Here is a 27,280-nt window from a genome sequence, read left to right as displayed (position 1 = left end):
ATTTGTCTGTCTGTGGGTCGTACATTCTGCGTCACATTCTAACGTCCGTCTGTCACGTTTTAGGAGGTGGCGTTCCGAAAGGTGGTTCAGGCCACGATGGTGCGAGACCGCCAGCATGGCCCCGTGGTGGAGCTGAACCGGATCCAGGTGACCAGGGTGGGGGTTCTGTGCCCACAGAGGTGATGGTGTCCTGGGCAGCGGGGGTGGGCAGGCCTCAGCCATGCCCTCATCCTAGAGACTGAGGTGCTGCCGTTCTGTGCCCCGGGGCCAAGGGTGGAGGTGTGAAGTGTTTTCCTTACAACAGAAGCAAGAAGCCAGAACCCAGAAGCACAAGGGCAGATCAGCAAAGAGGGAAAAGTAGCTGTGGCCGCTGTCCACCCTGGGGTGGTAACAGCCACTGACAGGCGGGGGCAGGGGGTCACTCCACTGTACCGTGCTGTGCCCCCTGGGCCTCTTTGTCCTTGCGGAGCCTCTCTGTCCCCTATGGCCTGCTGTGGCATTGGCTGTGCTGACAGCTGCCTGTGGTCTCCGGGTTTCCTGGTCCGAGCCCTTCCCCAGGACAGGCAGGCTGAGCTCCTGCTCTGGGTACAGCAGGGCCACCGGCAGCCCCTACTGGGTGCCGCTTCCCTCGGCCCCTGGGGTGCAGCTCTGAGAAGCCGAGAAGCAGGGCCGGTCAGAGGCCCCGAGTGCAGGCGGTGGCCGACCCTGTCCCTGCACCGCCGGCCTCACACGCTCCCCGGCTCTCAGGACTTACGGGGAGCGGGGTGGCGTAAAAACCCTGGCATTTGTTTATAAACAGTTGTGTGTTTATCCTGGTGTGTTTAAACATCAGTCACCTTCAAGTTCTCTCCATTTGATACAATACACCTGTCAAGACCTTTTTTCCACTGCTCAAAACGGGTTTTGAACTTGGTGATGTTGATGCCTTTTAGTGCTTCACCTTTTCTACCCTTCCATGTTGGCAAAATGTTTCCCTTTGAGGACTTTCCGTGCAGGGAAACAGAAAGTTGCCTGGGTGAGATCAGGTGAATAGGGAGGGTGGGGCACAGGGTCATGCCGTCTTTGGTCAAAAACTGCTGAACACTCAGCACGGGGTGGGCAGGTATCTCGTCAATCGCCCATCATGACATGGGCAAGCACATTGAATAGTGTTAAAAAAAAATGCACTAAAGCCAAACATAGCCTCTCACAACAACACCAGCTGGTGCACTGATACAGATGGGTTCCTGAAACACTCAACTAGTGGGGGAAGCCTGGACTGCATGGGCCCGTCTTCCAGAAGATAATTCCGGGAGGATTTTGAGGGGGGTCCCCCCTCATACTTTGCAGTTCACATGCCGGTCCCTGATGTGTCTCCCGGCCCTAACTGAGAACTGAAGCGTGGACCAGCTCTGTCTTCCTGCTGCTGCCTGTGTGGCGAGTGCCCGTCAGTCCATCACCAGCCCTGACAGGGAGCCTGGCAGCCCCTGGCATTTCGAGTCCGCACGGCGCCAGCCCTGCCTTCCGAGTGGAAGCAGAGCCACAAAGAACAGATAGTTTGTTCCGGCGCCTTTGTGTTGACACATGACTGCTGCCCTGCTGTGGGTTCCTGACTGGAAGCTTTCCCAGACCTGGGGCATTTGGAATCAAATGCAAACTCTCGTGGTTTGCTGAAGGACACGTGCGGCCGCGCTGATGGAAGTGGTCCCTTCACGGACGTCAGCGTGCGTAACGCTGCGCTGGAGGCCAGGCAGCCCGCTCCTCGGACAAATGGGCTATTGAGTGAGGCTCATGAAAAAGCTTTTATTTCCACACCTTGGAGGAACGTTTTGGTCGGCTCTGCGGTAGTAGGTTTTAGACACTGAAGTTGGAGCTGATGGGCACAGATCACGGCGTTCCTGGATCATGCGCCCGCCTCAGCCTGGGACGGGCTGTGGGCGGGGCCCTGGGCATCAGTGCGTGGTGATGACCCAGGGCCACACCCCTAGATGTCGCTGTGTCTTGTCTGAATGTGTCAGTGGTGTGCTGAGTGCTTCTTCCCCTCTCGTCCTTGCATCCCAGCGCAGGGGTCTGGGTTGGGTGCTGTTCAGTGTGTGGTGAGGGAGCAGGCAGGGGAGGGCACCCAGCTTTGCACTGGGCGTCCTTCTGAGGCAGAGAACCTCCAGCACCCATGCCACGTGCATGGGTGGCTGGACTGGCTGCTTGGCTGCGCCCAGCTGGGAAGCCCTGCCCAGAGATAGAAATGGAATTACTCTTCTCACCAAAAATAGAACCTGGGCTGGGGTGGGGAATCCCAGCAAACCATCGGCCCCTTCCTGCCCTGAGCGTGGCTACAGGACTTGAGGGCACCAGCCCTCTCCCCATGGGGACACCCTGTGGGAAGTGGCCTAGAGGCACTGCATGTAGGCCGTGTTCTGGGAAGACTTCTACATCTGCATTTGATGTAGCCATGTAACAGGAGCTGAGAATCAGTGCACATCAATAAGGCTTCACAGTTAGTATGGAACGCGTGCACGCTCCCTTCCGCAGACTCAGAGTGCTGTGACCAGAGCCCGTGACTGCCCTCAGGGGTCCTGCTGTGCAGAGCCACCCCCACCAGCCCCCACCCCGCCCCTTCAGCTCATTGGCCCCTGTCCTCCTGGCGCCGCCGGGACCACAGAGCCTGCTCCTTTGTAGCAGCTGAGAGTGTCGTCTCTGTCACCGGCCGTTGGACACTGAGGCCGTGTGACGCCCAGGGCAGGAAGTGGGTCCGGGCCTCATCCCTCGTGTGCATGCACCACCCCCTGCCCTGCCTTCCTGTCTGCAGCTCAGATCCCTGTGGGGTTGGGTGGCTCGAAGGGCTGCTGAGGGGTTACTGAGTAACACCCGTGGACACAGCCAACTGCCCGAGCTCATCCCACGGGTGTGTCTTACTGTCTTTGCTGTCAAGTTATGGGTGGTAGGTGTTTAGCCGGAACAATCAGCAAGAAACACATTTCTGATAGTGGTTTTGTCCCTAACTTGCCACATGGCCTTGTTTCTGGCGGAGCATCCAGGTGGTTCTGAGCGCGGCCGTGGCGCGGGCTGCAGGCTCACTGAGTCCCCACCAAGCGAGGTCTGCAGGCCGTTGTTCGAGCTGGCAAGAGGTGTTAGACTGGGATGGGACGTTTGGGTGGGAAGAGGGATCGTACTTGGAGACAGGTGACCTCGCAGGCTGATTAGGACCGTACCGGAAGGAGCCGAGGCAGGTCCTGGCAGAGCTGTGCACCGTGACTCTGAGTGCCCAGACTCTGCCTGGGAGGGCCACTGATGCCACGGGGTAATCCAGGTCATCGAGCACAGGGGTTCATCTCACAGCACTGTGGTCTGGGCACGTTCAGGAGTGTTTGCTTAGGTGCCACCCCGAGGGGTGAGCCTCGTGCATCCAGTGGGCCTCCTGCGTGTGAGGCCGAGGGAAGGAGGAAGCATGTGGTATCGAGTGGGGAAAGGAGTTCCTGGTTGGTCTTTGAGGCCCTCGGAGGGCCTGGGGCGCTGGGGTGCATGCGGTGAGGGACAGGAGCTACCCAGGCGGGGGGCGGTGAGGTGCGGCTAGTCTGGAAGTCCTTTGCCTTGCCCGGGAGTTCGGCAGGCCTCACTTTGACTTGTTGGGGGGCACCACCTGAGTGCAGCTCACTTGTCTGTGGTCCCCACTGCAGCTGGTGACCAGGACGGGGAGTGCAGGGTAGTGACACAGGTGTGTGGCCACAGGGCTCGGTCTTGGCTACCGGTGTCCCCAGGCCTGTGCACTGTGTGCCCCCTCCGCAACTGCTGTCCCTTTCACTTCTGTCCTGTAGGTCAAGCGTTCTCGAAGCAAAGGTGGCCTGGCGGGCCCCGACGGCACCAAGTCCGTCTTCGGGCAGATGTGCGCCAAGATGAGCTCGTTCAGCGCCGACAGCCTGCTGCTGCCCCACCGCGTCTGGAAAGTCAAGTTTGTGGGTGAGAGCTGCGTGCGCAGGCAGGGTGGGTGGTCCCCAGGGTGGGCTCTGCTGGGGGACCCCATGGCTGACTGTTGTCCCCCCCCCAGGTGAGTCTGTGGACGACTGTGGCGGTGGCTACAGTGAGTCCATTGCCGAGATCTGTGAGGAGCTGCAGAACGGGCTCACCCCCCTGCTCATCGTGACGCCCAACGGGAGGGACGAGTCGGGGGCCAACCGCGACTGCTACCTGTTCAGCCCCGCGGCCAGGGCGCCTGTGCACACCAACATGTTCCGCTTCCTGGGTGCGCTCCCTCATGGTTACAGTGTGGGGGGCGGCCCTGTGCCCTCCCTCAGTCTGGTGTTCCCTGTGTCTGGGAGGGGCCATAGCTTGCTGAGTGTCACTGTGAGCTTTCCAGGGTGCAGCGGCTGGGACCTGCCAGGGCCCAAGAGGGCCTTGGGCATGCAGAGGGGCGACACGGGTCTGTGTCCTGCCTGTGTCTGGAGCTGAGGACTCTGGGTGGCTGCTCCACCCCTCATGCCTCTTCCACTCAGGGGTTTGCCATCAGGACCAGGGGGGTGGGCCTCGGGGCAGCCCATGGCTGATGCTGGACAGAGGGGGAGGGTCAGAAACTGGCCCTTGGGTAACAAAGCCACAAGGAATTTGAAACAGGGTAGCTGTTTAACGACAGGCCTCTTGACTTGGGGTGGTGCGGGTCTCAAGGTGCCATGGCCCCAGGGGAGAGGCGGTCCCTGTGGGGTCGAGTGGCTGGGTTGTCCCGCCTGGCTTTCCAACCCCTCCTGTCTCTGTGCCCTGAACGCACAGGCGTGCTGCTGGGCATCGCCATCCGCACTGGGAGCCCCCTGAGCCTCAGCCTGGCTGAGCCCGTCTGGAAGCAGCTGGCAGGCATGAGCCTCACCATTGCAGACCTCAGTGAGGTAACCTCCAGGAGGGAGGCCGCGGGAAAAGTGGGGTCCCGGGGTCACTTAAGAGGTGCAGTCTGTCCCAAGGCCCTGACCCTGTCGTGGTGGTTGGGGTGCTGACCGCAGACCGCCGTCCCGCAGAGCAGCCGAGGGGCGTGGACACAGGCTGGGCAGCTCGGAGACCTCGCTAGACCGTCTGGGTAGACGTGGCTCCCGAGTTCCGCTGTGGGGGAGCTGAGGCCACAAGTGGTGGGGGGGGCAGGGGTGGAGCCACCAGCTGCAGTGGCCAGTGCTCTCAGCGGTTTATCTAAGGACGTCCTTGAACTCCAATTTTTTCATTGCTGCCCGCTCACTTCCTGGCCTGTGGAATGCACGGTTGCCTGGCAATGCGCCACAGGCCGCCTGAGGCCCCAGAGGCCTAAGTGCCGGGCTGCTAGCCAAGGCCTGGGGTGTGAGAACGGCCCCCGCCCAACACAGACTCCCGTTGGCCCCTGAAAGGTGGACAAAGACTTCATCCCGGGGCTCATGTACATCCGTGACAATGAAGCCACGTCGGAGGAGTTCGAGGCCATGAGCCTGCCCTTCACTGTGCCGAGCGCCAGTGGCCAGGACATCCAGCTGAGCTCCAAATACACTCACATCACCCTGGACAACCGCGCGGAGTACGTCCGGCTGGCCATCAACTACAGGTGCGAGGCCTCGCCGCCCCCCCTGCAAAAACAGTGAGCGGGGCCTGCGTGCGTGGTTGCGTGGCTGCGTCTTCAGAAGGTCCCCTGCGTGAGGCGCAGACGCGCTGACGCACTCTGCTCCGAGTGCTATTGGCCTGCGGGCCCTGGATCTGACTCTGAGGTCAGGGTCAGACTCCTGGCTGTGCTCGCCCGAGGCTGCTGGCTCTCCCGCATTGTGCGGACGCAGTACCTGTGTGTCCCCCGTCCTCGGTAGCCTCATTTGGGGCAGGACCGAGTCGGGGCCGTCTCTGCCCGCGTGTGGCCCTCACCCCAGTGTTCAGGCGTGGCTGCTACGTGGCTGGTCCACACCAGCACCCACCCTTCCCTGCTCACCGCTGCCCCCCGACGCCTAGGTCCACACCGCACGGCCCTCAGGCCTTGTCCCCCAGGGGCGCGAAGACGCGGACTTGGCTTGCTGGGCCGTGGTGGGCGGTGGTCCTGGTAGGTGTCCCATTCTGCCTGGTGCCCTAACTCGCCAGTCCTGAGGGACCCCGAAGGCAGCGTGTTCCCAGAGGGCTCTTCCTGTGCAGGCTGCGGGGCCGGCTGTCCGAGGGGAAGGGAGGAGGGAGGTGGACAGGGACGGCGTGCGGCTGGACTGCAGTCTCCGGGGCGTCCTCCGCGTGCCAGCCTGGGCGACCTCAGGACAGAGACCGCCGAGGCCTCGCTTCTAAAGCACACACCCGGGTGCTCTGTGGGGTGACGCTGGGTGCGAGGGGGACAAGAAGACATGCGTCACCTAAGGTAGAAAAACAGAGCGAGTTCTTTCTTTCAGACTCCATGAGTTTGATGAGCAGGTGGCTGCCGTCCGGGAGGGGATGGCCCGAGTCGTGCCTGTCCCCCTCCTTTCTCTGTTCACCGGGTACGAGTTGGAGACGATGGTACGTCGGCCTCTGGGAACTGCCACCCTGGGAACTGCCTTTTGCGTAGTGATCCGCCCCCCACCCCCGCCCCGAATCCTTGCCCCTCGATTGTCTCAGTTACATTGCGCACTCGGAAGTCCCAGATGTGCCTAGGAAATGAGGGCCCCCTGCCACCCCTTCCCACCGCGGGCCACGGGGTCATAAGCGGAATGCATGTCCACTTGGATGCGTGCGACCTGTCCCCGCCCCTCCCCCAATGGACCTGGGTAGAAAGCAAGCGCGGTCCATTCCCTGCCAAAGCGGAGGATGGGAAGTGTCGCCACCCTGACCGTGTGTCCCTCCGCAGGTGTGCGGCAGCCCGGATATCCCCCTGCACCTTCTCAAGTCGGTGGCCACGTACAAAGGGGTGGAGCCGTCTGCGTCCTTGACCCAGTGGTTCTGGGAGGTGATGGAGTCCTTCTCCAACACCGAGCGCTCCCTGTTCCTCCGCTTCGTGTGGGGCCGCACCCGGCTGCCCAGGACCATCGCCGACTTCCGGGGCCGAGACTTCGTCATCCAGGTGCGCTCCTGCGCGGCCACGCCCCCGCCCCGCAGCAGGTCGGTAACCGGTCTCGACCTGCTTGCCTTTTTGGGGGGGGGGGGAGGCAAAACACCCCCTCCTTTGATTTAGGAGCTTAGAATTTTGTGGATGCAGATGTTGCGTGGCACAACCTATTTTAAAAGACTTGTGTGGACGCCACCAGAACCTACTGCGGTCGTGTCAGCGCGTTCTGGGTGTGCGCGCAATTACCGCGTGGAGCGTTTGCCTGGTTCTCTGAGTGCGTGGGGTGAATCACCACCTGACGGGGCCTCCTACCAAAACCAGAGCGCCCAGCGGAACAGTTCTGCTTTGCGTCCTAACTCCGTGGTGCAATGGTCGGAAACAGATTGTGTTTACCGGCCCATCACCGGGGTGACGTGACCACCCCTCCCTGACCCCAGACTTTTCCGATAGCAGTACTGTGGGGGTAGGGGGCTACTCAGAGGGGCGGGGCGGGATGGAGGGTCCACCCGCCCGGTATATTTGCGAGGATTCAGGGATAGGTACTCCTGAAGGCAGCCTGACCGTCTCTGAGGGAGATGTCCGAGAGAGCACAGCTAGGTATTCTCTCAAAACGTAGGTGGTTCTGGGTTTTGCTCACAGTTCTTGATGGCTTCCCAGCACCTTCTTCTCTCTGTAGGGGCAAGAAGAGCCATTAATGAGTGACAGGCCATGCCCACCGCCCCGCCCCCTCCCGCCCTCTTCGAGCGCTGATTGGAGCAAAAGTAATCATCGTAGCAACCAATCACTATTTTTTCCAACAAGTCTAGGAGCTAATGCGTCATTCCTTTTTATCTCTAAAATTAGCTGGATTAGATCATTAATGATACTTGTTCTGCTTAGAAACGTGCAGGGTTTTGTGGAGTCTTTTTTTTTTTTTAAGATATTATTTTTTAGGGGAAGGGAAAGCAACATCAATGTGTGGTTGCCTCTCCCGTGCCCCCTACTGGGGACCTGGCCCTCAATCCAGGCATATGTCCTGGGAATCGAACCAGTGATTCTTTGGTTCACAGGCCGGTGCTCAATCCACTGAGCCACACTGGCCAGGGCTGGAGCCTGCTCTTGATTGCATCTCTGGCTACTTTCCGTTTCTCACCAACAGGTGCTGGACAAGTACAACCCTCCTGACCATTTCCTGCCCGAGTCCTACACCTGCTTCTTCCTGCTGAAGCTGCCCCGGTACTCCTGTAAGCAGGTGCTGGAGGAGAAGCTGAAGTACGCCATCCACTTCTGCAAGTCCATAGACACTGACGACTATGCCCGCATCGCCCTCACGGGGGAGCCGGCCGCCGAGGACAGCAGCGACGACTCGGAGAACGAGGACGCGGAGTCGTTCGCCTCAGACTCTACGCAGGACTACCTGACAGGACACTGAGCGGGCGCGGAGGGCCGCAGGGGCGCGTGTGGGGACGGCGTCCCTTCCCAGACAGGCGGGCAGGGGCCTGCCGCTCCGGCCGAGCGCCGCTGGACATCTGCCTGGCTCTCGGCCCTGGGTGGACACCAGCGTCTCAGAGACGCAACGGGTGTCCTCACCCGCAATGCTGCATCACGTGTCGGACTCTCGTGTTTACTGAAGAGTGTAAATGTTTATATAAATACTGACCTGCAGCCTCCTAGAAATGAATAAAAAGCCTTTTTACTTGCGGGTGCAATAGAGTGCGTGCTCTTCCTTCCAGTGCGGTGCCTCGCCCCAGCCGAGCACTGGAAATACCGAGTGACCGTTCAGCCTGATTGTAAGTAATTCACTTCACTCCGAATTCACGGACCGTTTCTGAACATGAATTGACCAGCATTACTTGAATGTACCCAGAGGTGATTTCAGCCACAGCCCAGAGGCCGGCAGGGTCTCTGTGTCCATGGCACGTGACCCGGTCGGGCCCCTGAGCGCCGTCACACTCCCGTCATACAAAGTGCAGTGTATGTGATGCTGGTGCCGTGTGTCTGCCTCGGTCTTTGTTCCCTGTAAATAAAACACGTCACAAAACTGCGCGCCCAGTGTCTTGCCTGGTCAGACTCGCACAGGTGGCGTGCCGCCGCCACACAACAAGTTCTTCTGCAATGGGGCGTCAGTCAGAGCCACTCCAGTGCAGCGGGGTTGTTTTGGTCACAAAACCCACACTTGCTCGGTGACAAAGGAGTGTCATTCGTGGAGTGAAGAGGGCCAGGGGGGCAGCTGGTGTCGGGAGTGGGGGCACTCAGGGCCCACCCTGTCTTCCCCCCCGTCTGCCTGAGCAGTTGTGCGGGTGTCCCTCCGGTCCGGGGTCCCCTCAGCCGTGTGCGGCAGACTGCGCGCGGATAGGCCTGGAGAGCTAGACCTGGGGCCAGTGGTACCACATGGGGCCACAGTGGGTGTTTTGTGCTGGGGGGCCATTTATTAATTCAGAGACCCAATGGTTTACATCAGAAGATCCAAAGAGAGGAGGAAGTGTTTTTCTGGGAACTTATGCGCAACCAAATGAGTTCAAAATGTTCTGCAGCTTTCTGGATTTTGTTTTTCTTCAAGATTTCATTGATTTTTAGAGAGAGGGGAAGGGAGGGAGACAGGAGAAGAGAAACATCGATGTGCGAGAAAAGCATGGATCAGTTGCCTCCCACACGCACCCTGGCTGGGGACTGAACCTGCAACCCAGGCATATGCCCTGCCCAGTAATCAGCCGGTGACCTTTTGGTTTGTGGTACAATGTTCGACCCGCTGAGCCACACCTGCCAGGGCTGTGGGGTCTTTCAATCACCCACCATTGTGTTGCCAGCCTGCCTTTGCTGCATTACAAACTCTCCCCGGAGTCAGCGGCATATGAGAGGCAGAATTGATCTCCAGGGATCTGGGTGAGCTGGTCCTGGTTGAGTGGGGCAGTCACCCCCGAGCTCTCTGATGACCCTGGACCCTGGAGACCAGGTGCAGACAGGCGGCTTACGCTGAAACTGCACCATCTTCCCCTGCCCCCCAGTCCTGGGCCAGCCCCAGGTCAGGGGGCTGGTGCTCATCTTCTGCCTCTAGGACGGCAGTTCTCAGAGGCCCGTGCGAGGCCTGGGGTTCCTGAATCCCTTTTATGGTGGCCATGAGGTCCTTCCTTTTTCCAGCTGTATAAATCCGTGTAAAGCCCTTTTCTTCCCAGCTTTCAGCCCAAACAACACGTTGCAATACATGGGCCGAAGAAGCAGAAATGAGTCTCCAGTCGTCTTCCCGTGAAGCAGGAAAGGCCGGGTGCACTGATTTTCTTGTTTGAGAAAGGAAGTTTTCAAAAGAGTGTTCGTGTTCATCAACAGTAGGTTTGCTTTTATTTTCAAACAAGTGTTTTTCTGATTTGACTCCAGTATTATACGATGGAGGTAACCCAGATAGAAATCGAGGATCCCAAAGAGTTTTTGAGTGGAAAAGGTCTTGAAACCAAAAGCACCGCTGCAGCGTGAGGACCTGGAAGTCCCCAAGGGGGTGCCGTCCCCGGGGACCGGACAGCCAGGCACCCCCTCGCTCTCCACAGCCACTCTGGCTCTGTCTCCACTGCTGGAAGCGACTTCCTAACACTCGGTCCTGGGCTCTTCTCCCCCAACCCCCTTTTAACCCTCAGCCAGGATAGGCTGATTGATTTCAGAGACACACAGAGAGGAACATCCATGTGAGAGAGAAACACGGATCAGTTGCTTCCTATATGTGCCCTGACCAGGGATCGAACCCTCAACCTTTTGGTGTACAGAACGAAGCTCTAGCCAACTGAGCCACCTGGGCAGGGTCCTTCATCTCTTTTTTGAAACTCCAGGAATACTGGAGGTTTATCTATTTCCTCCCACTACCACTCGCCAAAAAGAAAAAAAAGGACTTTGACATTCATAATAAATAACACTTTCTTCATTTCAGGACAGCTTTCAGGACAGTTATTTGTCATCTCATTGAAGTTTTCACTCTTTTTCTGATGAATGAAGCCTAATTACGTTCACTTTGGCAGACTGAAATTTGTGCGGCAGAACCTACGGGAGGGAAACTGAGGAATGAAACACCAGTTACACTAAGGGCCTCCTGATTTTATCAGCAGGTCCCGTGGAATTTTAAGTGGTGGATGAATCCCTTCTGAGGCCATGAGGAGGCGTGACGTATCTTATTTGTTCTTCTGGCTCTGTTGTCGCTGGCCCCAGGCTCAGGTCCGGTGGGCTCACATCTCGCAGCAGCATTGCGTCACACGCAGACAGGGGCGCCTGGCCCAGCCGCTGGGTGAGCGCTAGCAGTGAGGGCTGACAGGGTCCAACTGAGAACAACCCCAGGGGGCTGTCATTTCCATCAGTGTGGCCCACCGACCAGGGCAGAGCAACGAATGGGTTAACTAGGAATGCCAGAAGGCTCGCTAAGTGCGTGCACGTGGGAGCCATCTTAACGTGCAAAACCAGGCAACGGTCTTTAAGCTGGGGGCCGCTGAAGAGAAGGGACCTATCTGAGGTTGACATTCCTCTTGAAATGCTGGAGTTCATCAGGAAATCAGCTTTGAGTTGCTCTGAATTAAACCAGCAGCTGCTGTCACCTGCCCTGGTCTCGGGTGGCCTGGGCACCGCACACGGGTTGGGTGCTCAAGGAGGTCACCCTGCAGGAGCAGCGGAGTGTGGGAACCGTTAGGTCTCCTCAGCCTGGGAGCAGGGGTCTCGATCCTTCTTCCCAGCCCATCTTCTGCTTGGCCCGCTGTGGTCCTGACAAGCCTGATGAGCCAGTACGTCTGTAGGGAATTCTGGGGTGGGAATCCCAGGCACCAGGCGTGAGGGGGCTTGCAGCAGGGTGGGAGCTCAGGACCCCCAGAAAGGACACAGAGGGGTCACCCCACCTGCCCTCATTAGCTCTAGGTCCTTCCAACAGCAAATGTCCCTTCCTGGCCAGTGAGGAAGGGGGTCCACAACTGTGGGACTCACACCGTGGTCCCTTTGAGACCCTTGCACCTGCGGCCACCTGGCCTGGCCCATGGGCAGGGTGGACACTGGTCAGAAGGACACCCCAGGGTGGACACCCCAGATGCAGGCTGGTCCCCAGCTATCATCCCTCATCCCCACTGCAGCTCCGATGTGTCCACGGTTGAGCACCAGGGGCTGCGTCCGTCACCTCGAGCCTGGCTTCTGTGCCGGCTCAGCCAGGGGTGTGGCGGAAGTGACACCTGCCAGTCCTGTGTGCAGGGCTTGGCCGGGCAGAGGCCACATGGGGGGACTGTCCCCAGGGTGAGTGCAGGCACCTCCAGATGCTTCCAGCCCCTGGACACAGGTCGCCTCCCGCATGTGCCACCTTGACTGTCCTTGAGTGCAGACGCACTGCCTCCCCTGTGCCTTCTTAGTCCCAGACCCCCAGCGTCCAGGAGCATGGGAACACAGTCACTGGTTTGTCACAGCAGGGGATAAAGGGCACCCGAGTGAGTCCTCATTTGAGTTTTTCTCTTTCAGGTCCCTCTCTGACCTGGGCAGAGAGGCAGGAGGAAGCTGCCCTGGCTGTCTGCCCAGGTCCCCTCTGTCCCGAGTCTCCTAAGGGATAGTGCAAGGCTGCCGCGCTGTCTGCGGGCCACTGTGGGTCACATGGTCCGAGTAGACAAAGGCTAGGGACCTTGGGCCCCTGGGACAGAGTGGCATTCCTAAAGGGGGGACACAGACAGGTTTCCATGGGAACTGGGGGCTGGAGGGCTGGGGGACAGGGTCGTGCTGGGTGGGTCACACCTCTGTGTGGACGGTGAGAGGCTGGAGGACCTTGGCTGGATAGCCCACAAACACATAAAATGCACACATGCATGCACGCAAAACCCACCACTTACCATGTGAGCAAAGGGGTTTTATTGCAGGTTGGCCAGAATGGATGCGTTCAAGTCCTGGGGACTTCAAAATAGCTACCTTGTGCCTTTATGTTCCACCACAACGATGCTGCCCTCAGCTCACGGCATCTGGGCGCCTCTAATTTGGAATTTCTCGAGTCATCTGGGGGACACTTGGTGAAATGCCCTCCCCCATGTAGGAATCTGCAGGGTTCCTGCCAGGCCCCAGTCGCCTGTGACTAAGGAAACCGGGACCCCTCCTTGCACAGCGGTGGGATCTGGGACATTGTCCTCATTCCTGCCAGGCCTCAGCTCAACAACACCCAGGGGTGGGTGGGCAATGACTATGGAGCCAGACTCGGGGCCGGGGCGGTGGGCCGTGAGGCTCAGACCAGCAGCCACCTGTTTTGTGGGGGTTTTGTGGGTGGGACCCAGGCATGCCAGTCCCTGGTGCGGTGGGCTCTCGGCTCACACCCGTCCCTGCAGCAGGGGTGGAGTTGATCCACTGCAAATATTTCCCAGTTGCACAAGGGTCATCGGGAGCATGTGAGGAGGAAGCAAAGACAGATGCAGCCCCACTGGGCAGGTGTGAGGTCAGCCTGTGGACATGAGTGAGGCAGGCATTGGGGGCCACGCGCTGGGCCACGGTCAGCCTGCCGGGGCTCCACGACTCTCCTTGGATGTACGGGCCTGCACCTCCAGGCTCGCAGAGGCGCGGATGCCTTTCCAAACGGGCGGTGGCAGCCCAGAACCTTCCACCCGCTCAGGGTGTCTGCACATTCACCTTCCACGGGTGACAGAGGCATTTGAAATTCAGGGATGAGTGCGGCTGCACCAGCATTTCAGCTGGTTGCAGGCTCCGTGGTGCCCCAGCCCCATGCGGTCACCGGCACGGCCCACGGCACCCTCGTACACACTGAACGCGTACCGCGATCTGAGCCGGGGCGTCCACCAGCGCGGCACCCGACCTGTCTCCGCGCTGGGCCGCGCTGTGGTTGCGGCCAGCTCAGGGTCTCCGTGTGCGCGCACGCTGTGCTCCGGGAGGCCTGGGGGCTCTCTATGTCCTAGTCCCTGCTGCCCTGTCCTGGGCAACGTGCTTGTTATAAAGTCTGTGCCTCTCCAATACCTAGCGCGCTCAGGGTCCAGGAATAAGCGGCTCTCCGGGGCAGTTTTCAGAGGCACCTTTCCGGGCGCGGCACGTTGCATCGTGGACCAGCCCAGTCTGTGACTTCCTGCCCATCCCGGAGCGGTGCCCGGGCCAGGGCCCCCGTGAGCCGTCCCCCACTGCCCGCCCGGGGTCTGTGTCTCAGTGTGTCTCGTGCATCTGTGCATGTGTGTTGGATGTGTGTAACTACATGTCCGTGTGCCTGTTTGTATTTCTCTGTGTCCGTATTTCTGAGTGTCGCTGATGTGTCCACGTGTGGTGTGTGTGTCTCTCTGTACGTTCGTGTGTGTAGCTTCCGTGTCTGTGCACGTGTTTGTTATATATGTGCCTGTGTTTCCTTGTGTGTGTGTGTATCTGTGTGTGTGTGGTGTCTGTGACATGCGGGTCTCTAAGTGTGTACTTGTCTGTGAGTGGTTGTGTAGTTTGTGTCCATGAATGTCTGTATGAGTGCATCCGTTTGTAGTTTGTGTGTCTGTGTGTCTGTGTGTGTGTGTTGTGGGAGGGAGCCAGAGGGAGAGCCTGCCCAAGTGTAACCTTGGCAACAGCCCTCGGCTGGACGGGGACAGGCAATGAGAAAATGAGAGGAACGCTGGTCAGGCTCACCAGCACTAGCGACCCCTAAAAGGCACAACAGGAGAAAGGAGGCAGGATGTGCTTTCAGCGGAGCTCCCCATTCTTGTTCCGCGGGAGAGCACTGTTCCAGGACTCTGCTGACTTCTAGAAGCAGAGCCCGAGATGCGCACGGCGCGTGCACACTGTCATTGCCTTTCACAGAGGGGTCTGGAGCCCCTCTGCATTTCCCGATGGCTCTCCCGCAGCCCGGCGGTGAGGGGACCCCGCCTCCCAGTCCTGAGGCGCTCGGGGGGCGTGGCCGCGGTGCCGCTTGTGGGCGTGGCCAGGCCAGGCGGGCAGCGCCCCGCACTCTGCGCGCCCTGTGCGAGCCCAGAGCTCTCCTCCAGGACTGCGCTCCCCTCACGGTTCCGAGCTAGAAGTTTAGACCTTAAACTTCACCCTTGGAGAAAGATCAAGTCTCAGGTTAGCTGGGAGCCAGGAGGAGGGCAGCAGGCGGGGTTTTAACAAACCTGCGTTGGGTCGTGGCTTTCCGGAGCTGGGGAAGTCGGGGTAAAGCCGGGGGAGACGGAGCGCGCGTGAGCACCGCACGCATCTTCTGATGGGCGGGCGCGGCTCCCTGGGGAGGGTCCCCCGGCTGCGGGCGCTGAGGCGGAGGCTGTGAAGTGCTCCGAAGGCAGCGTTCTGCTGGGCCTGCCCCGCGGCTCGGCTCCCAGCGCCGGCCTCGCACGTGAGCGCAGGTCAGGCGTTTCTGGGGAACGGAATGCGCCCTTCAAATCCCTTAACGCTGCTTCTCCTCACTTGGCCACACACAGTGGGATCACATGGGTTTAATGTCGCCAGCTTTTCCCAAGGACATGGGGGTTAACATCCTTGGGCTTCCAGACCCAGGCCTGGGCCAGGGGCCCCCACTGCACAGGGCTCCCCAGGGGACTGTCTGAGCTCTGACTTAGGAAAAGGGCAGCGATTTCGTGGAAGAGAAAACAGGGGCCGTCAGTACTGTGGGCAGCAGCTCTGTCCTGAATACAAGGTAGTCCATCGTCACCTGAACCACCTAGAGAAGGCCATCCCTGGGGGTTGCCTGTTAGGGTGGGCAGGGGGTCTGCTGTCCAGGCCTGGACGTCCAGGCCTGCGTGGGGCTCTGGGGTCTGGGAGCTTGCATGCATCCGGGATACCAACTCATAATTGCTCATGAGGAGTAAATCTCAGTGGGAATGACGGAGGCCGGAGCTCTAGGTAAACTCTCAGGACACACAAAATCTGCTTGTTATAGCAAATTTAGTTTACAAATTTGAAGGCAGTTGTTCACAATGGGTGTACGGTGGGGGTGAATTAGGAAAAGCAGTTTCTGAAGTTGCATTTATCCTGAGGAAACACACATGCGGACCCTGTTCTTTGAGAAGGTCACAAGCCCCTAGGCCTGGCAGGTGTCTGAGAACATCAGGAATTATGGGGGAGAGGGCTGCCCTGGCTGTCCCTGGAGACCCAATGGCGCCCACACCTGAGACTCCCAGGACGGGTTTTAAGCTTGAGAACAACCTGTTCAAAAGGGAGTTTTGGAAAGATTCCTGAAGCTGGGTGGTAGGAAGCGGCTTGCTGGGGGGAGAAAGTTACTCTCTAGTCCTGCGTCTGTACAGCCAGGGCAGGGGACAGTTGTCAGGTGAGGGGTCTGCAAGGTGAGGGTGGGTCATCAGGGGGCTCCCTGTTTGGGATGGGTGATATGGATGGATGATGAAACCCATCAAGGGGCCCTGGGGCAGGGCCAGGAGCCATCTCAGGACTTAGGGCACCTTGGAGACATCAAAGGGGATAAGAAATTAGCCAGACACAGTGGCCTGGCCTGCAGAGGGGAACTTGGAAGTCGCCTGCCCACGGGTGGGTCTGGCTTCTGGATTTTGTCATTGCTGCCATCTCTGGCACCCTTGGGAAGGCTGTTCCTCTGGCCGGTCCTGGCGCGGTGGGCCGGGCTCAGAGGTGAGGCCGGTGATCCCCGGCGCACCTGTGGCCTCTGGGAGGCCACCCTCTGCGCACTGCGCCCCACTAGGAGAAGTTGGACGGGAGGACTCGGGTCCCAGAGTACATGCGGAGCAAAGGACACAGTTTCCAAAGTGGGTTAAAGGATGGGCAAAAGCCAACAACACCGGGCACAGAAATAGCGAAACGGCCTGAGGCGAGGGCCTCGGGGCCGCCGTGTGTGGCCGCGGGTTGGGTGGGTGCCCAGGGAGGGTGAGGTCAGGGCGCTGGGGGCAAGTCCTGGCGACCACCGCCCTTGTCACAGGCTCGGAGGGAGACGCCTCTTTAACACTAGAACATCAGGGATCATAAACAATGCTATGTGGTCGAATGTTCTAGAAGTCGTTAACCAGTTGACACTTTTGCAAACCGGTGAGACTCCACGGTCTGTGTCCTGGCCCGCAGGGGGCAGAGGGGGAAGCTGACGCCGGGCCTGACCTCCTCCGCCCTCGGCGCCACGCCTGCCCCTTCCCTGTGCTGCTCAACTAGAAAGTGTGCTTCAGACTCGAAGGACACAACCACACTCACAGGGGCTCGGCCACGCCCCCGCACAGATGGCCCCGCCCTGCTCGCACAGCGGACCGCCCGCCGGCACAGGCACGCCCACGCCCACGGGCACGACCACGCCCCCGAGGTCCAGCCATGACCACGCCTCCGAAGACGTGACCACGCCCCCGCGGGCACAGCCACACCCCCAGGCACGACCGCGCAGCCCCACCCCCGGGGACTACGCCGTCAGGATCGTTGCCCGCTGAGAGCGAGACTTCTGGCGGGAACAGTTTTCTGTGAAGAACATTCCACGAGCGGAGTGTTTTCTCAGGACTTCAGACACTGTGCACAGAGAGGAGGATCGACTGTGGAGTAATTTGTTTTTAACAAGGTCTTCACAGCGGCCGGTGTACTTTTCGTGACTGTATCAAGTCGAGTGACTAAAGAACCCGAGACCTTCCCACCCGCTGTGCGCGGGTCGCCACCTTCCTGCGCCTTGTCCCCGGGTCTAGCTCAGGGGCCGCCTGGCCGGACTGAAGGCACCGCGGGCAGCTTCCCCGGGCCTCTGTCGCCCTCCCGTCGCCGCCGGCTCATTCGCACCGAGCCTGGGCTCGGCCGCATAAATGCAACAACCCCCTCAAGCCCTCCGAATCCCAGATCCGCTCTGCTCCCAGGGCGGTCAGGAAGGGCCGGGGTCCGGACAGCTCCGTGGTCCGCGTTGCGACACCTCGCTTGTTGGGTCATTCCGCAAGCCGGGAGCAAAGGCTGCTGGGCCAAGTGGACAGGGGTCCTGAGGCAGAATCCCCCCACCCCCCACACGCAAAGAAAAAGCCAGGGGCAGCCTCTGTGCGCTGTCCCCAGCGCCTCTGGTCAGCCCTGCACCCAGCGCTGTCGCCGCCTGAGCCCCCCACGGAGCTCTGGGCTCCTGTGTGGGAGGAGCCCGAGGTGGAGGAGCCCCGCCGGGCTGGCGTGGGGGCGGGCCAGCGGCTCTCCCAGACCCCGCGGGGGCGGGCCGGGCTGGGAATAGAGCAGGGGGGTCCCCGGAGAAGCCCGGTGGGGTGGCCCTTGCAGGACCCGGAGCGGGGCCGTGCTGCTGCAGACCGATGGGGAAGGAAGCCGAGCCCGAGGACGGACCCTGCGGCGCCCGCGTGGATGCATTTAGGGCCAGGCGTGAGGACTGGAACGTTCAGTTGGGTCTGAAGCACCGGCCACCATCATCTAGTTGGTGGCAACTTGGTCGTTTCGGTTAGAAAGTGGGGCCTGGGCGCAGCTGCGGCTTGGGCGTAGCTGGGTGAAGGGGCTCAGCCCGTTTGTCACCGCTCAGGACCCTCGCAGGCCGGCTTGTTGGGGGCGTCGTTTCCAGAGGCCCGGCCGCGGGCCGGGATGTTGGCGCCCCCCGGAGGACAGGCGGCAGTCCCGGGGTGCAGCGTCCCTGCTGGGAGCGGTGGTGAACTGGTGAGGCGAAGCGTCTGGGATGTGTCTGAAGAAGAGGATGGGGAAGGCAGGAGCAGGAGCGGGGATTCCGTGGGTGAACGCGCCCTGCGGCGGCCGGGGTGCGGGGCAGTGCGGAGCCCCGCGCCGAGGAGGCTGCGGGTGGGAGGCCCGCTCGGGTTCGGGGCGAGCTGGGTCCGGATGGAGGTCCCAGGGGGCGGCGCGGGCAGCGAAGGGGACGGGGCAGGGAGCCCGGGGAGGGTCGGAGCCGGATTGCTGGGGACCCTGAGGAGGTGGTTCCCAGCACCGGACGCACGCTTGATGGAAGTGTGCTCGGGGAACACGTGAACGGCCAGTCCTGAGAGGTTGCGCCGTGAAGGTTGAGAGGCAGCGGCAGGGAGACCCAGGTAGGCGGGGAGGTTGCGGTTTTCATGTCACGGTAGCTGTGGATTTACACGCAGGCTTGAGAAATGCTACGGACGGAGCCTGTGCGCGCCTCGCCCAGTCTCCCCCGTGGTGCCGTCTGTAAAACTACGGCACGGGGTTCCCGCCCGGGTATGCGCCACGGCGAGGCCACCAGCTCCACAAGGACCCCCCCACCCCATGCCCTTTTATCGCCCACCCCAAGCTCTCCTGCCCCACGCCCCGCTTAACCCCTGGCAGCCTCCCATCCCTACCCATCTCCATGATTTTGTCATTTCGAGAACGCTACGCACGCGGATTCATAGGGTATAACTTTGGGGATTAGGTTTTTTTCTTTTTCAGTAAGTACTTGGACTCTAGGTTCTTGTGCGTCGTTGGGTGTATCCGCAGTTTGTGCCTCTTCACTGCCGCGTGGGGTTCCGTGGCTCCGGGGCGCCGCGGTTCCTTCAAGCGCCCAGCCGCACACAGGCAGCTGGGCCTCGCCCGGTGCGGAACGGCCACGGACAGAGCCACGCTGACATGAGCGTGTGGGTTTCTGTGTGAGTGTAGGTTTCATCTCTCTGCGGTAACTGCCCAGGTCTGCTGTGCGCGCCTGGGCGTTGGGTAAGGTTAGCTTCAGAGAAGCTGCCAAACTGCCCTTCTCGAGGGATACACCAAGGTCGCAGGTTCGATTCCTGCTCAGGGCACATACAAGACTCAACCAGTGAATGCATCAATAAGTGGAACAACAAATTGATCTCTCTCTCTCAAATCAATAAGTTGAAAAAATCGACCGCGTGTATCTATGTGGCCCTATTTCTGGGTTCTCTGTCTGTTGCAGTGACCCACCGTGTCCACGTGTATCACTGCCCACACCTCTCACTCCTGGGCATTGCAGCTGTGAAGTGAATCTGGCAATGGTGTAGATTGGTTACTCCCACTTTACTCTTCTTTTTCCAGGTTGTTTTAGCTATTCTAAACCATTTGCTCTTCCATATACATTTTAGAATAATCCTGTTTATATTTACAAAAATTCTTGCTGGACTTTTGATAAACATTGCATTATGTCTGTATATCATATTGGGGAGAATTAACATCTTGATTATATCGAGTCTTTCAATTCATGAACACGATTTATGTCTTCATTTGTTTAGATCTTTGATTTTTTTTATCATCGTGTAGTTTCCAGTATATATTTATACTGTCTCATATGCTGGAAATGTATATCTAAATATCTAATTATTTTTAGCAATTGTAAAGGATGTTACATTTTTAATTTTGATGTCAAAGTGTTTATTGAGAGTATAGGGATATATTGTAGCTTTAAAAATATTTGTCTTATATTCTATGACCTTACTGAACTCACTTACTAGTGAGTAAAAAAACCCTACTATGAGGGTTTTTTTTTCATAGATTCCTTGGGATTTTGTTTTTTAATCCTCACCCAAGGACATGCTCACTGATTTTAGACAGTGGGGGAGAGAGAGAGAGAGAGCGAGAGAGAGAGAGAGAGCGATCAATCAGTTGCCTCCTGAACATGCCTTGACTGGGGACCAAACCCACAACCTAGGTGTGTGCTCTGACCCAGAATTGGACCTGTGACCTTTTAGTTTATAGGAGGATGCTCCAACAACTGAGCTGCACCAGCCAGGGCTTCCATGGGATTTTTTTATGCAGACAATCATACCATCTGCAAAATGGGATAGCTTTCTTCCTTTCTTTCTGTTCTCTATGCCTTTATTTCCTTTTCTTGCCCTATCACAGTGGCTAGAATTTCTAGTACTATGATAAATAAGTGTTAAGAGCAGACATCCCTGTCTTGTCCCTGATCTTGGCAGGAAGCTTCACATTTCTCACCATTAATTGTCATGTTAGCTACAGGATTTTTGTAGACATTCTTTATCAAGCTGACGAAGTTCCCTTATTTTTGTTAGAACTTTTGTCATGGGTGCTGAATTTTGTCAAATGCTTTTTCTGCATCAGTTAATATGATCATATGATTTTTCTTCCTAGCCTGTTAGTATGGTAGCATATATTGATTGATGTTTTAAAATATATATGTATATTTTAAAGATTTTATTTATGACGTTTTAGAGAGAGTGGAAGGGGAGGAGAAAGAGAAGGAGAGAAATATCAATCAGTTGCTTCTTGCACACTCCCAATTGGGGACCTGGCCCACAACCCAAGCATGTGCCCTGACTGGGAATTGAACTAGCAACCATTTGGTTCACAGGCCATCACTCAATCCACTGAGCCACACCAGCCAAGAGATTGATGTTTGTATGAGCTTTACTGAGATATACTTAACATACAATCTGTTCATTTAAATGGTACAATTCAATGCTTTTTAGTATATTCACTGTATTATGTGACCATCAGTACCATCGATTCCAGAACATTTTCAGCAACTCAAAATGAAATCCCACTGGGGCATCCAACCTGTGGTCCCCAGGCCACATGCAGCCCACGCTGGCTGTGGATGCAGCCCGACACAAAATTGTAAATTTACTTAAGACATGAGGAGATGTTTTTGTGATTACGTGTCGCAGCGTATTCAATGTGTGGCCTAAGGAAACTCCTCTTCTTCCTGTGTGGCCCAGAGATTCCAAAAGGTTGGACACCCCTGCTAGCTGTTCTTCATTACCCCCCAACCCCGCCCCGCTGCCCTGACCCTAGGGTAGGGTCAACCACACATCTGCTTTCTGTCTACACAGACTTGTCTCATCAGCAGACTTTATATGAAAGTAGAATCAGGCATTATGTGCTCCTCTGTGACTGGCTTCTTTCCCTTAAGTATTCAGTGTTCATCCAGGTTCTGGCATGCATCAGTATGCTGTTCCTTTCTATTACAGAATAATATTCTCTCCCAGATTTTATTTATCCATTAATCAGTGGTGGACATGTGAGTTATTTCCACTCTTTGAGTATTACGAATGATGGATGCTTCTATGACTATTAATGTACAAGTTTCTGTGTGAACATAGGTTTTTATTTCTCATGGGCGTACCCCTAGGAGTGGTATTACTGCTCCATATGGTACTGTAAGTATTTAACTATGATCCATTTGTGGATTTGAAACCAGCCATGCATCCCTGGAGTCAACCCTACTTGGTTATAGTGTATAATTCTTTTTATGTATTGCTGAATTTCTTTTGCTGATTTTTGCTAAAGATTTTTGTACCATATTTGTGTATGATATTGGTCTGTAGGGTTTTTATTATTGTTTCTAATTTTGGACCAGGTAATACTGGCCTCGTAAAAATAATTGGGAAGTGTTCTTCACCTTTTATTTTCCTGGGAAATATTGGGTGTTAATTCTTCTTTAATGGTTTGGTTGAATTTTTCCTCTGGGCCTGGAGATTTCTTTTTTGGGAACTTAAAAATTCAAATACAGTCCTGGCTGGTGTGGCTCAGTGGATTGAGTGCCGGCCTGCAAACCAAGGAGTCACCTGTTCGATTCCCAGTCAGGGCACATGACTGGGTTGTGGGCTGGGTCCCCAGTAGGGGGCACATGAGAGGCAACCACGCACTGATGTTTCTCTCCCTCTCTTCCCCTCTCTAAAAATAAATAAAAATAAAATCTTTAAAAAATTCAAATACAATTTACTTAATAGTTTTAGGGTTATTCAAATCATTTAGGTTATATTGAGTGAGTTGGGCTGATTTTTGCTTTTTGAAGAATTGTTTTTTATCTAACTTGTCAGATGTGTGTGAGTAGAGTTGTGTGCAGTGTACTGTTATTATCCTTCCAATGTCTGCAGGGTCTATGGTGACATTGAGTGACATTCTGGTTTTTTTTTAAGATTTTATTTATTTTTAGAGAGGGGGAAGAGAGGGAGAGAACATCGATGTGTGGTTGTCTCTTGCATGCCCCCTACTGGGGACCAGGCACATGCCTGGCCTGCAACTCAGGCATGTGCCCTGACTGGGAATCAAACTGGTGACCCTTTGGTTTGCAGGCTGGCACTCAATCCACTGAGCCACACCAGCCAGGGCAGACACTACGTTTTATTTTAGGTTTTGCTGGTTCTTATTCTCTTTTTTCTTTGTTAGTTGCGTTAGAGGTTGGAGAGTCCCACTGATGTTTCCAAGGAAGGAGATCTTTGCTTCATTGATTTTCTCGGTTGTTTTTATGGTTCATTGACTTGCCCTTATGTGTATTATTTTCCTATTTTTGCTTGCTTTGGTCTTATTTTGCTGTCCTTTTTTCTAGGTTATTGAGATGAAAGCTTAGTTTTTTTTTAAGATTTTTTATTTATTTATTTTTAGGGAGGGAGAGAGAGAGAGAGAGAGAGAGAGAAACATCAATGTGCGGTTGCTGGGGGTTATGGCCTGCAACCCAGGAATGTACCCTGGCTGGGAATCGAACCTGGGACACTTTGGTTCCCAGCCCGTGCTCAATCCACTGAGCTACGCCAGCCAGGTGAAAGCTTAGATTTTTGATTTGAGTCCTTTTCTCCTTTCTAACATGAACATTTAGCACTATAATTTCCCTTCTGATCACTGCTTCAGCTGGGCGCCACAAATTGTGATACACTTTTATTTTAATCAAGTTCAAGTATAATTTTGATTTACACTGAGATTTCCTTTTTGACTTCTGGATTATTGAGTGGGGTATGAGGGGAGACCCCCCCAAAACCTGGAATTTATTTATAAAAACTGTGTATTTATTCTTACATGTTTAAGCTTAAGTCACCTTCAAAGTACTGTCCATTTGACGTAACACACCTATTGAGATGTTTTTGCACTGCTCAGAACAGGTTTTGAACTCGTTGATTTTGATGGCTTTTAATGCTTCTGCTGTTTTTTGTTTCACCTCTTCCACAATGGGAAAACATTTCCCTTTGAAGACTTTTTTCATCCAAGGAAACAGAAAAGAGTTGTTTGTGGTGAGATCAGGTGAATAGGGAGGGTGGGGCATGGGGGTCATGCTCTTTTTTATCAAAAACTGATGAACACTCAGTGCAGTGTGGGCAGGTGCGCTCATAAATCAGCCATCATGAAAAGGGCAAATGTGTTGAAAGAGTCTTCAAAAAAAAAATCACTGAAGCCGAACTCAGCCTCTCACAGCAAGGCCAGCTGGTGCATTGATACAGATGGCTTCCTAGAACACTCACCTAGGGATGGGGGAAGCCTGTACAACATGGGGCCTGCCCTCCAGAAGATAATTCCATTTTTTTGGTTCCCCCACATATTGCTGTTTAATTTCCAAGTGTGTGTCTTTCTGTTACTACTATTCTCTAACATAATCACACTGTGGCTATAGAAAACACTCTATTATTTCAATTCCTTTTAAAATCCTCACCAGAGGATATGTTTTATTGATTTTAAAGAGTGAGAGAGGGAGGAAGAGAGAGAGAGAGAGAGGTAAGAGAGAAACATTGATTGGTTGCCTCCCATATGCACTGAAAATGGGGATCGAACCCACAATCTAGGTATGTACCCTGACCAGGAATCAAACCTGCAACTTTTTCATGTACAGGATGACGCTTCAACCACTGAGCCACCAGGACCTTTTAAATTTGTTGAGGTTTGTTTTCTGGCCCAAGGTGTGATCTATCTTGGTCTATCTTCTGTGAGAACTTAAAAATAATGTTCGGATCTTGCCAGGTGGAATGTTCAATAAATATCAGTTAGATCCTGTTGGTTGGTGGTGTTCACTTGTGTATCCTCGCTGTTTCTCTGTCTAGCTGTCCTGTCAGCTGCTAAGAGAGAAATGAAATCTCCAACTACACCACCCTACATGTCTCCTTCTTGGTTCTGTTCTACTAGTTTGGCATCACATATTTTGCAGCTCTGTTGTGTGATGCACATGTTTTTAAGACATCGATGTCTTCTTTTTGGTGTGTTGATTCTTTTGTCTTTATATAATGTCTCTTTCTGTCCCTAGTAATTTCCTTTGCTCTGAGGTTTACTGTATCTTCTATCAGGACAGCCACTCAGACTTTCTATCCCTTTACTTTTGCTCTACCTACCTCTAAAAGTGTATAATACACACTTTCTTCCCCAAATATTTGAGGGAAAAATGAGGATGTATGTTATAAATGGGCATAATGATTACCAGTACATACCATGGGTATAGTAATTCTGTGTACAATGCACACAAAATGTGGGTATGCGTTACACATGGAAAAATATGGTATATTTTTATAGTAAATTTCTTACAGACTGCATGTACTTGATCAATGTTTTTAATATACTCTGTCAATGTCTGCATTTAATTGTCAGACCACTTATATTTTAGGGCTATGGATTATGTGAAGATATTTTACAACTCCATTTTGGTTTATCTATAGTATTTTAAAATGACTTTATTTATTTATTTTTAGAGAGGGGGAAGGGAGGGAGAAAGAGAAGGAGAGAAGCATCAATGTGTGGTTGCCTCTTGCATGCCCCCTACTGTGGACCTGGCCTACAACCCAGGCATGTGCCCTGACTGGGAATCAAACCAGCGACACTTTGATTCATAGGCTGGCACTCAATCCACTGAGCCACACCAGCCGGGGCTATCTATAGTATTTTTTGAGTGTATCTCTTTTATAGTTTTTAAAAAGTAGTTGCTCTAGGTATTAAATTATACATACATTACTCATCATACTTCTGTTGTCATCATTTTATAAGTTTGAGTAAAATCTAGAAATTACCTTCCTCTATACCTTTTTCCTTCCCCATTGGTGAAAAAAATTGTCTGAAGTATTTCCTGTACATATATTGATAACCACATTAGACAGTGCTATACATTTTGCTTCAAGTATCAAACATAATTTAGAAAATTCAACAGGAGAGGGAAAATGTATTTATCCATATTTTTTCCTGTTTCTGTTGTTCTTTTTATTTCCCTGTGCTTCAAAATGCCTTCTTTTGTCTTTTTCTGTTTAGAGAACTTCCTCTAGCCGTTCTTTGAGGATAGATCTGCTGGCAACAAATCCTCCTAGCTTTCTTTCATCTAAGAATGTCTTGATTTCCCCTTCCTTCCTAAAGGATATTTTCACCAGGTATAGAATTCTCAGTTGGCCGTTCTTCCCTTTCTTTACTTGAAAAATATCGAGCCACTTCCTTGGGCCTCTATGGTTTCTGTCACTTGGATTTTTTTCTCCCTACAGGGGCATTGTCATTTCTCTCTTGCTGGTTACAAGATTTTTTGGTTTGTTTGTTTTATTTTCATTTTCAGGAGTTTGACTAAGATCATGTCTTGGTGTAGGTTTCTTTGGATTTATCCCCTTTGGGATAATCAGTTTCTTAGATCTGTATGTTATGTGTTTTGCTAAATTTGGGGAGTTTTAAGCCATTATTTCTTCAAATACTTTCCCAGCTACATCCTCTCCCTTCCTCCCTCCCTTCTTCCTTCCTTCCTTCCTTCCTTCCTTCCTTCCTTCCTTCCTTCCTCCCCCCCTCCTTAAGTGATTCTGATTACATGAATGTTAGATCTTCTGTTATATAGTGCCACAAGTTTCTGAGGGTCTGTTGATTTTTTTCTCATATTAGGTAATTTTCATTGTTCTGTCTTCCAGGTCAGTGATTCTTTTCTCCATTTCCTCCATTTTGTTGTTCATCTCATCTATTGAGTTTCTAATTTTGCTATTGCATTTTCCAGTCTCATTTGGCTCTTTGCAGAAGTTTTCTATTTTCTCATTTGTCCTTTATGTGTTTGTTATTGCTTGTTGAAGCATTTTAATTTTGGCTGCCTTAAAATCTTTCTCAGATCATTTTAACATATCTCATCTTGGTATCATCAGCTATTTTCTTTCAAGTTGAAATGTTCATTTTTTTTTTTACTATGACAGGCGATTTTTTATTAAAACCTGCACAGTTTGAACATTAGGAGGCTCTAATTCCTACTTAGACTTTCTGTTTAGCTAGATTCTTCTGATGCCACTGCAGCACGAGGGCCTGGTATCGCCTCATTGCCACCAGTGAGGTTGGACGTCCATGTTCTCCACTGGGCCTCAGTCGATATCACAATGGGGAAGGATTTCCTGTTACTGCTGCATGGGGGTGGGAGCTCTGGCTCCCCAGGGGCCTATGCTGCTACCATCCTACTGGGAGGGAGGGAGGGAGAGAGGCACCTCGGTACTGCTCCTTGTGTGGGGGGTGGCCTCACTCGGCACTGCTCCAGTGACTCACGTGGGGGGGGGGTGGCCTCACCGTGGAAAGCCCAGGCTCTCCACTTGGCCTCCTCTGCCAGCCACCTCAGCAACTGCAGGCTGGAGGTGGAGTTCAGACTCCATACCTGCGGTCTGCACCTGTTGGGGAAAGGGTAGGGTATGTACAGGGAGGGGTGGGACTCAGCACACAGCAGAGGTGAACGTCTCAGCTCTCTGTCTGCCTTCCCCAACACCACTGCCTGTCACAGCCTGGCAGGGGTGAGGTTTGGATTCTCCATGTGGCCTTTGCTGTCCTGGGTGGATGTGGGTCTTCAGTGCTTGTCTGCAGCGGAGT

The 27,280-nt window shown here is 54.7% G+C and overlaps 2 protein-coding genes across 5 annotated transcripts in view; both read left to right on the top strand.

Moving 5' to 3' along the window:
• HERC2 (HECT and RLD domain containing E3 ubiquitin protein ligase 2) overlaps nt 1-8,655 on the top strand; it is a 198,849-nt gene extending 190,194 nt beyond the window's left edge. For all 4 annotated transcript variants that reach the window (XM_045824954.1, XM_045824955.1, XM_045824952.1 and 1 more), the window contains exons 86-93: nt 64-147; nt 3,792-3,933; nt 4,022-4,216; nt 4,738-4,850; nt 5,334-5,524; nt 6,336-6,441; nt 6,770-6,982; nt 8,106-8,655. In XM_045824954.1, coding sequence (XP_045680910.1) covers nt 64-147; nt 3,792-3,933; nt 4,022-4,216; nt 4,738-4,850; nt 5,334-5,524; nt 6,336-6,441; nt 6,770-6,982; nt 8,106-8,378 — 1,317 coding nt within the window. In that variant the 3' untranslated portion in view covers nt 8,379-8,655. The remainder of the gene's footprint in view (nt 1-63; nt 148-3,791; nt 3,934-4,021; nt 4,217-4,737; nt 4,851-5,333; nt 5,525-6,335; nt 6,442-6,769; nt 6,983-8,105) is intronic.
• Nucleotides 8,656-14,844: 6,189 nt separating this feature from the next.
• Nucleotides 14,845-27,280, top strand: part of OCA2 (OCA2 melanosomal transmembrane protein) — a 167,225-nt gene continuing 154,789 nt past the window's right edge. The window contains exon 1 of the mRNA XM_045824982.1: nt 14,845-14,971. The gene's annotated coding sequence lies outside the window, so the exon portion shown is untranslated. The remainder of the gene's footprint in view (nt 14,972-27,280) is intronic.

Source organism: Phyllostomus hastatus, unplaced genomic scaffold (genome assembly GCF_019186645.2).
Source record: "Phyllostomus hastatus isolate PE091 unplaced genomic scaffold, TTU_PhHast_1.1 phas_scaffold_555, whole genome shotgun sequence".
Lineage (NCBI taxonomy): Eukaryota > Metazoa > Chordata > Mammalia > Chiroptera > Phyllostomidae > Phyllostomus > Phyllostomus hastatus.
Note: the sequence above shows the minus strand (reverse complement) of the source record. Positions and strands in the feature narration are given on the sequence as shown.